At 31.7% G+C, this 12,173-nt stretch overlaps 2 protein-coding genes across 3 annotated transcripts; both read left to right on the top strand.

Annotated features, from left to right (window-relative positions):
* Window positions 1–3,036: 3,036 nt before the first annotated feature.
* On the top strand, window positions 3,037–6,479 carry LOC9326128 (putative Myb family transcription factor At1g14600). 2 transcript variants are annotated; one of them, XM_021010646.1, is made up of 6 exons: window positions 3,037–3,464; window positions 3,644–3,720; window positions 3,874–3,913; window positions 4,984–5,104; window positions 5,279–5,402; window positions 5,973–6,479. In XM_021010646.1, exons 1-6 carry the CDS (start codon window positions 3,323–3,325, stop codon window positions 6,231–6,233), a joined length of 765 nt encoding a protein of 254 aa, XP_020866305.1. In that variant the 5' UTR covers window positions 3,037–3,322; the 3' UTR covers window positions 6,234–6,479. The 2 variants fall into 2 exon arrangements, with proteins under 2 accessions (XP_020866305.1, XP_020866304.1); XM_021010645.1 differs by having other exon boundaries at window positions 3,040–3,464; window positions 4,981–5,104.
* A 311-nt stretch (window positions 6,480–6,790) lies between these two features.
* LOC110225295 (uncharacterized protein At4g15970) lies at window positions 6,791–8,741 on the top strand. The gene is made up of 4 exons (XM_021014668.1): window positions 6,791–7,098; window positions 7,427–7,792; window positions 7,925–8,406; window positions 8,490–8,741. Exons 1-4 carry the CDS (start codon window positions 6,874–6,876, stop codon window positions 8,566–8,568), a joined length of 1,152 nt encoding a protein of 383 aa, XP_020870327.1. The 5' UTR covers window positions 6,791–6,873; the 3' UTR covers window positions 8,569–8,741.
* Window positions 8,742–12,173: the final 3,432 nt, after the last annotated feature.

Genomic DNA, 12,173 nt, shown 5'->3' with positions numbered 1-12,173 from the left:
GAAACGACAATAATTATAGATGGAAAAAAAAAAAAAAGAACGACAATAATCATTTTGGAAACCATATAATATTTGCTTGCATATACTATCAAAACATAGATGCATGAAATGAAACCAAGACAAACAAAAATCTGATATATTTTAATGTAAAATAAAAGAAAAAAAGAAATCAAGAGATCGAAATAAAACATGGGTTAACCAAGTGTTCTTGGTCTAGTGGTTGCCACTTGTGGAAGAGTTGTCCTGTTGGTGTAGGCCATGGATCGATTCTCCGCAAGCGCGCAATTTTTAGATCTCCACTTGGCCACATGGATATGGGTCTTTGCTTTCGGCCCATTTGCATACCCGGAGAGAGAGTCTATCTGTGGGCTGCACCTCCCTCAGGGGATTAGTCTGGACCCCTCCATAGGTCTGGGATTCCCCTGAATTATAAAAAATAAAATAAAACTAAAAATAAAATAAAATAAAACATAGGTTATGGTCAATAAGATGACTATGCGTACTACTTACATACACATTTGTCCATTTCGTCATCGACGACATTTACGTCCCACCCTCCTTCTTTAAGCAACTTCCTACGTTTTTTTCTTACTCTTTTTTTTTTTTTTTAAATCTTTCTCTTCATATTCTTTTATTTTGAATTTAGTATTATCTATAATAATGTGGGATCCGAATTATATTAGGAGCTATGAAACATTAGGGGTTAGTGATCTAGCTCGTCACATTTCACAAATGGCTAAGATCATACGCTGAATTGCTTATGGTCTTCGCATGGGGTCCAAAAAGTTTTTATAGCAATGTTGCGTTAAAAATATAATCGTTTCGTGGAAGCATTTTAACTCTAATGGTTAGCTTAGATCTAAGGTTTATACTAAAAATTTGAAGATTATTGCAATTTTGAGTTCAATATTTCTGAAAGGTTTTACATAGTATAATGTATTACGAATTGGATTATCCACATATGGATAAACTTCTTCTTTTGTGATATATACTCCCTCTGTTCCTTTTGATGTTTTAGTTTTTTTATCTTGTTCCACAAAGATCTATGTTTTGTAGAAACATCATTATTACTTTCATTTGAAACCAAGGAGGAGAAAAATAGAATTAACATTATTAAAATAATAAAAAATATAAATTTTACTTTTTCTTAAATTGTGTGAAAACTCAAAACATCATTATTTCATGAATAGAGGGAATAGTAACTAACATACAAAAATACCAAATATATATATATATATATATATATATAAAAACATATGGTTATTTCAAATTATAATTCGAATTTTGTAGAGATTTATTTTAAGAATAAATTACGGATTTTGTCCTTTTTCATAAGGGCATTTGTGGATTTTGTCCTTTTTTGAATAGTTTATGCATTTTGCCTTTTTTCATGCTCCAAAAATATGATTTAACATGCGTTTCACTCGTTATGTTTGGGTTTAGTCGGTTCCATTTGTTCTTAGGGTTTAGTATTTGGTATAAAGTACGTATTTTTGGAAAAAAAAATCCTAAATACGTAAATTTTTAAGTGTTAAAAAATGACAAAATCCGTAAACTATTAAAAAAGGGCATTTTCGTAAGTTTTTCCCAAAAAAGGGCATTTTAAACAATAATCCCTTATTTTAAAGAGATCAAGAATCCCGAACCAGTATTTTTAATGGGCTACCACATAGGGAAATGATTTTGATTTGTTTTCAATATGCAGGAAGAAATCAGAAAGAACGAAAAAGTAAGAGGACAAACTGGAAAGAAGCAGAAGCATAGGGGCATGTGTAAAGCATATCATTACATTTTTTATTTTTTCAGAAATTGCGTGTAAGTATTAGAGAAGAACAAAAATAAAAGGAATGAATTGGAAATGGACGAAAATGTAAAAAGGAAATTAGGGGAATGAAGTCAAAAGGTTGGTTCAGATACGTACGAAGGACCATTATTATGACTTTCTAATTATCAGAAAGTAAATAATTAAATAACACGAAACCCCAGAAACAAATTTTTTTCTTAAAAAAAGAGAAACTAAAAATAAAAAAGAATGGAATGATGATCCTAAGGTCAAAGCTTAGCAGTTGGGCTATTTTCATTTTCCTTATTTTTATTTATTTTAATTTGGTCTAAAATAACCTATGAGGAAAAAAGTGTGGCACCTAGAGGAAACTTCTTCATTTGGGTAAATCCCAAATCCCAATAAGGTAATTCTTGTAAGCAATTAGGATTGGACAAAACAAACCACAAGCAAATATGTGATTCTTCTACAAAATAACTAATAAGTACTCCCTCTGTCCTAATAGTTTTATGTTTTGGGATTTTTTTTGTTCCAAAAATTTGATGTTTTGTAATAATATTATTATTATTATTATTTTTAATATTATTATTAAAAATTAATATTATTATTATTTTTAATCTTAACCAATAGAAAGAAAAGAGAAGTGAAACTAAAATTATTAAACAAACAAACAAATAATTAAATAATATAAAAATTAGTTTTTCTTAATTTATGTGCAAAACCCAAAACATCAAACTTAAACTTAAGGGAACAGAGAGAGTACATCTTAATACAAATATATATGGTGCTAAATGATATTTTAGTGGCTGTTGAGATGAAAAAAATTATGATAGATAATCATAAAATTTCACATATTTGTATGTAAACTAATTTTTAAAGCATACAACTTTCATATGATTTTTTTATAAATAAATGGTAATAATGAAAAAATGCTCCAATAATTTAACCTCTTTACTATTTCGCTGGTTAATCCTAACATTTCTTCGACGGGAGTGGTCCATGGATTATGGATACCAACCAAAACTCAAAAAGATTCTTGTAAAGCTATTTTCTACGAATGCATGCAAAGTCAAATGGATGATAAATTTGTGTTGAATGTATTTTATTCTGTTAGGTCAAAAACACATGTCACCTCAAACTATATAAAAGTATAACAACATTCCAGCTGGTTACTAATTATAAAATAATTAAATATATCATATTCATTCTTCTTTCTCGTCCAAGAATTACTAATCATATCACACAATTTCTTGAGTTATGATTTTTCTTTAGCTTCTTATATATACACACACATATAAGTAGTTCTTCCAAAAAGAGACAAAGGGGAATAAATAGGAAGGAAAAAGAAACATTTATCTTCTATAAAAACAGAAACCTTTTGTCCTTTTTTAATCTTTAACATTCACTCACAAAATCACAATCCTCTCTTTGGGTTCTTCTTCTTCAACATCTCTCTACCTCTGGCTTCTTCTATACAGAAAGCAAAAAAAACGTCTTTTTTTTTCAAGACATCAAGATCAAAAGAATTAGGGTTTTCTAATGGGTAGGTGTGGAAGAAGCAGCGATGGACGGATTGGTGGGGTTAGACCGTACGTACGATCTCCAGTGCCTCGTCTTAGATGGACGCCGGAACTTCACCGGAGTTTTGTTCACGCCGTTGATTTGCTCGGCGGTCAATATAGTTAGTCTTTTTAACCACCTTTTTTTGGCTTTTGTTTTTCAGATATCTTAAAGTTTGGTTTTTGTTGCTTTTATTTCAACAGCTATGAATATTTTTAAAATTCTTCAATATATATCCATATTCATTATCGTCATAGTCAAGATCTTTAAATGTTGTATTTTTTGGTTTGAATGAAACAGAAGCAACTCCAAAACTTGTTCTGAAGATAATGGATGTCAAGGGACTAACCATATCACACGTCAAGAGCCATCTCCAGGTCAAAGAAAATACTAAAAATAAACTTTATTTTAATAGTATTAATTGTCTTGTACTGTTTATTCGTATATAACACCACACTGCTTTTTTCACCTTATCTTTTAGTGATTTGAATATTTTTAAAACAGTTTTCATTGTTTTGATTAAACGGCAGATGTATAGGGGATCCAGACTCACTCTTCTTGGAAAACCAGGTAATGAGTTCATATTTTGTTGTTTATATGATGAGGCATCAACAAATTACACCCTAAAACGTCATAGTTTCAAGATTAGGACAGTTCTTTTCATATCCCCACCATTCACATAAAATCTGTATTAATGCATAAATTTAAATCTCACTCCCACCACTGTCAGAAATATGCATATACTGGTGAAATATTTATGAAAAATAAGGATAAAGAGATTGGCTATAGCCTTAGGGCATATGCAAGGGTATAATAACATTGAAGCTTGTTCTTGGGGAAAAAAAAAATTAAAATATTGTAAGAGCATTAAATAAGAATTTTTGTAAAGTAAGTGATTATTGGCAGAACATGTTTAGAACATAGAAAATACTTTCTCTGTTCCTAAAACAATGATGTTTTAGTTTTATACACAAATTAAGAAAAAATAATTTTTATATTTTTTAATTATTATTTTATTAGTTTAATAATATTAGTTTTATTTCACTCCTTCTACTATTGGTAAAAAAATAATAATAATGTTTTTACAAAACATCAACCTTGGTGGAAATTTTGGTGGAACAAGTAAAAAACCTAAAACATCAAATAACTAGGAACAGAGGGAGTAATAATTTAATAATCAAAAATTTTAAATGTTTTTTAAAATTAAAAAAAAAAATTGAAATTGAAAATATTACAAAACTAAACACTTGTATTTTTTAGAGTTGTAATTTTTGTTTTGGTATATAATGTACATTTTAGACCGGTTTATTTGTGTGATTGGGTTGAAAAAAAAAGCCCAACACTTAAAAATGCTACCCACTCAGAGACGGACACGTCACTCGGAGAACACCCTTGAAACAGTTCTAGCCCAAGATCACTTCTTCAGTTCTTAACCCTCGAAATCCATTTTTAATTATTAAAAAACTGTAAGAACAGGCTAAATATGGCCTTATAAGTAAATAGGTGCTTCTTTTAATTTAATGGAAAAAAAAGAGAGAAGAGAATATTAGGCGAAAATAAGAAAGAGAGTGAAGAGAATATTCATCTTGGTCGTAAATTAATTAATGTTTTATTATATGTATATTTTTGGGGGACAGAAGAGAGTTCTTCACCATCTTCAAGAAGAAGAAGACAAGACAATGAAGAAGATCATCTTCATGACAACTTGTCTGTACACGCAAGGAATGATTGTTTTTTGGGTTTTCACTCTTTTAACTTTAGGTAATTTTTATTTTTTATTTTCTTGGGAAAAAATGGCAAGGGAATATTAATTTGTTTCTGACAAGTGTTTTAATTTTATTACAGAAAATAGGTATGTTATCATACAGTTTTGTTTGAATATGAATTGTCGAATTTAAAGATTTTTGTTTTCTCTTTATTATTTTTGGGGAGAAGAGAGCAGACTTCAGCGACTGATAATGATGACGATGACTTTCTTAACATCATGAACATGGAGAGAACGAAGACATTTGCAGGCAATGGCGAGTCCATCAAATTTCAGTCTCATCACTTTCTCGAGGTATTAAATATATTCAATTTTATCATATGGTTTCATAAATAGCCGTTGCGAAAAGTTGACATCAATAATAAAAATATTTAAGACTCAGGTAAACACTCACTAAACCACTGAACATTGTTATGGTATGGGTCAACTCAACACTAGGGTAGCATGGGGCTCGGTACTGAAAATTTTCAGATAGTGATTTTATTGTCAATAAATTCTTAAGTAGTAAGCACTACTAGTTTAATTATTCATTATTTAATAATTAGATAATTAACACTAACCCATTGTATGGGTAAAAGAGTTGATCTAGTAGAGAAAAATTGATCTGTTAGAGTAAAATCATGACTTATATTTGATGGAGCAAGTAATCGTGATCATTAGGCCGCTAGTTCATTGATTTTAGTCATAGCCAATAAGGATTGTTGAAATTAAACCGTTGATTTGTGTAGAAGAATTTGTAGATTTGTTACAAATTCAAATCTTATGTTCTCGTGCAATCCTATTATGAAAAAAGGTCATAAACCTTATAATCAAACCTAAGAATTAGAAGTAACTTTAAGAGTTTATTATGTCTTTGGAATTTAGGCTGAGAACACGAAGAACAATTGGAAAAGCACATGGCGAGAAAACGAAAACGAACACGAAGAAGAAAAATTATCGCTGTCTCTGTCGTTGAATCATCCTCATAATCATCAACAACGTTGGAGAAGTAATGCATCATCATCACTAAGTGAAACAAGCGAAGCAGTCTCATCTTCTTCTGCTCCATTCATCTTCAGAGATTGTTTTGCTTCTTCGAAGATTGATCTTAATCTTAATCTCTCGTTTTCTCTACTCCATAGCTGAAGCTTTTGTTCAGCTTTGTTCCTTTGTTTTAAATTTTAGTATAGTGACCTTTTAGATTGTTTTAAAACCACTTAAAAATTTCCTAATCTTTTAGTTAGGCCTCTTGATTTTTTTTTATTGTTTTTTGCGATTGTGATGATTTTTTTGGCGGTCGGTCTACAATGTCACAATCGCATCGTATTTTACTAACAAAACTTGAAAGTTTGAATTGATTAAGCCGAGGTAGTTCGACTTGTTATGAACTTATTCTGTTGGTCTTCTTATGAAATCAGATGTTATATATGATATGTTAGGAGATAAGATTAAATATTGTTTTTGTTTGGGTGACAAATTAATGTTTTATGCGGAGATTAGTGTTTGCTTTTTCATGGTTTAAAGAAATCTTTAAGCGATTCATATTTTAAAACAAAAAAATGCGTTTAATAGAGTTTAAGGAAAATGGTGCCTTAAAACGCAGCGTTTAAATCCTTCTTAAACGCAGCGTTTAAATCCTTCTTAAACGCAGCGTTTAGTAGTGGGTGTATATTTATGTACACATTAAATTTATAACCATATTTTTGCAGAAATTGATGATTAATAATAGAAATTAAAATATTCGGCAAAATAACATTGATAGTAGCAGTGACGATGGTCGGTGGGGATGAATCTATCGCACCGTGTCGGTTCGAGATTCCACACGGCGAGCCTCGAGGCTTCGTCCTCCGTTAATAATTTCTCCGGCGAAGAAATGTCTCCGGGATCATCAATCCCGGTGCGCCGAGCTGCTCTTTTTCTTGCCGCCATCTCCATCTCTTGCTTCCTTCTGTATAGAGCCGCTGATTCCTTGTCTTTCTCCCCTCCCATATTCGATTTCTCTTCTTATCTGGTTAGTCTTCTTTTCGACGTTCTTCGCGAATTTGATTTTCGTCGATATTAAAAGTACGATTTAGAGATGTTAGGTTCGATTGATCGCGAAAATCATTGAAATTGCAGTGAAATTATAAACAAGATAGCTAGTTCTGGTGTTTAGATTTTGCATGTGGATTGTTCGTATGAACTAGTTTTATCTTACTTAGTTTCTGTGTTATCTGCGATTTTCTCATTTTTCGATTCATTGTGGAGCTACAAGTTTTAGTAAACTATTTGATGGTTTCTGATATTAATGAATTTACTTGGTGAATGCATTCAAATTCTGGATTTGGTTTTTATGATAGGATAATGAGGAACCTAAGCTGGAAGTTGTTCTGCGTAAAGCTGCAACGATAGACAGGACAGTGGTTTTGACAACTTTGAATGCAGCATGGGCAGCTCCAGGATCTGTTATTGATCTCTTCTTTGAGAGTTTTAGAATTGGGGAAGAAACTAGCCAAATCTTGGATCATTTGGTGATTGTTGCATTGGATGCTAAGGCTTATTCGCGTTGTTTAGAATTGCATAAGCATTGTTTCAGTCTTGTGACTGAAGGAGTTGATTTTTCCCGCGAAGCTTACTTTATGACTCGGTCTTACTTGAAGATGATGTGGAGAAGGATTGATCTCCTGCGCTCTGTTCTTGAGATGGGATACAATTTTGTTTTCACGGTAATTTTCTAGCATCTTCTTCTTTAGTTAGGTACTAGCATTGACATTAGGCTAACTGATGAAAGACTTGTGTGAAACTCAATGTTCTGGTTCTATCACGTGACCTGTTCATTTGTTTTTCCTTTTCTCCAGGATGCTGATGTGATGTGGTTCAGGAACCCGTTTCCACGGTTTTACATGTATGCGGATTTCCAGATTGCTTGCGATCATTACCTTGGAAGATCAAACGACCTACATAATAGACCAAACGGAGGATTTAACTTTGTACGGTCCAACAATCGAACTATACTTTTCTACAAATACTGGTATGCTTCAAGACTCAGATTCCCGGGATATCATGATCAGGACGTTCTTAACTTTCTCAAGACAGAACCTTTTGTTTTCCGCATTGGGTTAAAGATGAGATTCTTGAACACTGCTTATTTCGGCGGATTATGTGAGCCTAGCAGAGATATGAACCTGGTTCGTACAATGCACGCCAATTGCTGCTATGGTATGGAAAGTAAGCTTCATGATCTCAGAATCATGCTTCAAGATTGGAAAGATTTCATGTCTTTACCACTTCATCTTAAACAATCCTCTGGTTTCTCCTGGAAAGTCCCTCAGAATTGCAGGTACTCTTCATTTCGTTTACTATGAATTTAGAGTCACTATCATCGATTCGAGACTGAATACATGAACGTTTTTGTTTTTTCAGTCTTGATTCTCTTCGACGCTATGATGAATCTATGGAGGATGATGAAGAGAGCGATCCACCAGGAGAATCTCAGGAATGAAAAATGTGAGACTTTTTTGTAAATGAGATTCTTGATAATTTTTCTAGGAAGAAGAAAAAAAATCGAATTTTTGAAGGAAAAAAACACGAACTCACGGCACAATGCCACAATCTGCACTCTTGGTGATAATTTTGAAACTCAAATCTCAATGGAAATTAATTTATATAACTAAATGACAGGCCCAAATAGCTCTGATAAACTTGTCCAGTTGTCCTCTTCATTGCATTACACTATAGTGGGCTAACGAAACCTCTATTGGGCTTGGCCTCTTGTAGGGGTTTAATTTCATTTTGCAATTCAATAGCAAATCCGGTAACAACAAAAATGGTCGAACTTTCTTTTTTCCGAAAAAAAAAGTATATATTTTTATATTTTTGGGTCAAATTGGGGTAAATAATTTATTTATTTTTCAATTGATGTGTTAGTGAACTTTTAAAAATTTTGGCTAATCATTTGTCGAATCCAGCCAAATTAATGAACAATTGTCATTTGTTTTCGAATATAACCAATATTTTACATCTGCCTTTTTTTTTTTCTCCCTAAGTAGAATCCATTCTTTCTATACACATCCATATTAGTGTGTATATAACCTCTATTTATAGTATGTATCTTGGATTTATATATTTCTCCACCTCCCTTATTATTCTCTGTCTCAGTTTGTTTTCCTATTAAGTCACATAAAATTCTCGACCATAAAAAAGGTCAGATAAACTTTTCTCTTTATATATATCATTTATGAATTTCGTTTCTTTCACGTATTATCCAAATCTATTACCAATTAACGAATTTTTTCACACTTTTGTTTTATTGCACAAAGTGATATAGCTTTATTTCCAAAGACGATATTTATATAATTATATGTGAAGTATGCAAGAAATGGTTTAAAAGACAGCAGAATCTACAGCTTCATAGAAGAGGACAATTAGGACATGACCTTCCATGGAAGCTGAAACAAAAAGTCTACTAGTAACCATTGTTTAAAAAATCGCTAGGCGCTAGTCGGGCGCTCGGGTTGGGCCTAGCGCCTAGCAAAAAGATCGGAGATTAATCGAGGATTAATCGGGGATTAGTTTAAACTTGTCCAGTTGTCCCCAAGGAACCTCGAAAACGTGACTTGTGTCGTCTGGATCCTCATATTTGACCTCATCGCGGCTGTTGTGAACGCAGACGCGAAGGCCTCCGGATTCTTGATGCTGCATGACCAGACTCCAGAGCCCTAGTTTGTATCATTAACAAGATCATGACACGTTTTCTCGTCCTCAATAAGTGTTGACAATTCAACAGTCACAACTCTCGATCTTCGTCTTCGCAGACATAATCAATTCCGGCGGCGAAGGTGGCTCGTTGCCTTCGCTCTTCAGCTTATCATTGCAGATACCAGTTTTTACCCTCACACTGAAGTTAATTGATTTATTAATTGTAGTTACTTCATTGATCAGAACTCTTGTTTATTTACGTAAAATACAAAATCCTTCACAATATTATAGTAATAAAGTTCAATAGTATAGTGTTCGTACGTAGCTTATACTATAGTTCCCAATTGTCAACAGGTTTTTTGCCAAATTTATTTCTGTTGATTCATTTTTTAAAAAATGGAAATAAAAATGCTATTTTAAGGAAAAAAAAAAGTCATCTAAAAGTTCTCAACTCATATTTGAAATATGTTTTTCTTTTTTTGTTAATTTTTTTTTCTGTTTAATAAGAAATATATATGCCAGGTAATTCTTGTATTACTAGCTAGGGAAAACGGTTGATTAAGGGAAATATCATTGATCTTTTTTGGATATCTAACTATTTTATTTAGAAAGCTGATAACTTTTTTGGCAGTCACATTTATCGCCATATCATTGCCTCCTAGGGCAGTGAATTAGTTTGAGAGAGTAATGAATGGCAGCTTTTTTAGTGTGTGTGCGTGTGTTTTTAATTTTATTTATTTACCTTTTTCCTCATTTGCTGAATTTATTTTCATTTGTCAAATTTACGGATGCTAGCTGGCTATGTCACGAGTGTTTGTCTTTGTTCTGTGATACCTCTCTGAAATAATCTATTCGCATTCTATATAATTAATAAATATAATTCCATATTGGTATATCTATCGATGTCTTTGTAATACTGTTCTAGCATATCCACGAGGGTTGTCTTCTCCCCATCAAATTTAAATTTAACGGTCTAGAATTATTAATCCTGTTTCAACAATCAACACTGATCTGTCCAAGTACCAAAACGTATATAATTGTGGCTTTCCTTTCATGGAATATTTTACTTTACATTAGGAAATTTGCTTGTATGCGTGGAATACTAAAAACCATTATAACAGAAAATAATGATAACAAAAGTATGTATGTAACTAATGCGGAATGATTATTGTTTTCTTGTCATAGATAAATATCGAGTATATACTAGATACATTTTCTTATCACTAGAAATTCCATATTGTTATAAGAATACTCGTCAACATTTCAGTCTAAAATCTCCTATCGTAAAAAACGTAGGTTATATATATTATCTAAATGATTTCATCCAACTGATTTAAGAAAATGAAGTATCATACCCATTTTCTTTTCTTTTTTTTGGGCAAAAAGTCATACCAAATTTAAATTTAAATATGACAGTATATGTTTTAGAAATTAGGTTAATATGCTTTTCCGATCAATCAATGTCTAAACAACTAGCAATTCCAGACCTAAATTAAAATAATTATAAACTGAAAGTGTAAGATTTTCGGTTTTTTCATAAATGAACTGAAAATTAAGCTAACGTAGACTTTAAAATTGAGTAATTGAGTGCTCTCGAGACAAGGATGGCTTGAGCATATCTAGCTAGATAAGATGAAATAAGAAAAAACCTCTAACAGATATTATATATGGAAAGAAACAGCGAGGGAGTACATGTTATTATCTATCTATAAAGGCGCCAATATATAAATAAAACTTAAGTAATCCATTGCACATAAAAGGCAGAAGAATGAAAAGCCAAAAATAGAAGAACTCGCATAATTAAATAGTAGTTGGTTTACTTTTTTCAATATATGGCTACGTACTGTTAATACAAAATTGAGTATTTTATTTGTTAAATGAAATAAAAATAGTAATTCAAACAAAAATGGAATTGCAAACCCGCATTAAAAATAGAATGCTTTTTTTTTTTCCTGTTTCTTTGAATTATATTATGATTTATAAAACATGGTCTATTTCTATTTCTGTTGGAGCATCATCTATTTCATGACCAGTAGAGTTTTCAATTTGGAAACCGAGATAAACCCTATACCGAAATCCAAATTTGGAAGTCGTTTTTTTTGGGTGTAAATATACACATAGTGACATAGATATATGTGTATGCAGAATATGAATAGGGCCCAATTGAAGATTGCCCATAAATGAAGTGGACCAACGAGAAAGGAGAAGAAGATATCCCAAAGCTTTCGCAGTATTCATCTAATCCTTCACGTCAACGACATGCACATGCTTTTTCTTCCTTTTTTTTTTTTCTCTCTCTTATTTGATTTTTTTTATGGTTTGAATGTATGTTTATAAGTTATGTTTTATGTTTGTGTGTCGAATATGTATAAATTATAATTTATTTGATTACTTATATGTTTGATGATT

Source organism: Arabidopsis lyrata (assembly GCF_000004255.2).
Source record: "Arabidopsis lyrata subsp. lyrata unplaced genomic scaffold ARALYscaffold_1, whole genome shotgun sequence".
Taxonomy (NCBI): Eukaryota; Viridiplantae; Streptophyta; class Magnoliopsida; order Brassicales; family Brassicaceae; genus Arabidopsis; species Arabidopsis lyrata.
Note: the sequence above shows the minus strand (reverse complement) of the source record. Positions and strands in the feature narration are given on the sequence as shown.

Coding starts and splice junctions, on each gene's coding strand:
- LOC9326128 (XM_021010645.1), top strand. CDS start 3,323: ATGGGTAGGTGTGGAAGAAGCAGCGATGGACGGATTGGTGGGGTTAGA. Junction 3,721..3,873: donor ACGTCAAGAGCCATCTCCAG/GTCAAAGAAAAT, acceptor ATTAAACGGCAG/ATGTATAGGGGATCCAGACT. Junction 5,403..5,972: donor AGTCTCATCACTTTCTCGAG/GTATTAAATATA, acceptor TTTGGAATTTAG/GCTGAGAACACGAAGAACAA.
- LOC110225295 (XM_021014668.1), top strand. CDS start 6,874: ATGAATCTATCGCACCGTGTCGGTTCGAGATTCCACACGGCGAGCCTC. Junction 7,793..7,924: donor GATACAATTTTGTTTTCACG/GTAATTTTCTAG, acceptor CCTTTTCTCCAG/GATGCTGATGTGATGTGGTT. Junction 8,407..8,489: donor AAAGTCCCTCAGAATTGCAG/GTACTCTTCATT, acceptor TTGTTTTTTCAG/TCTTGATTCTCTTCGACGCT.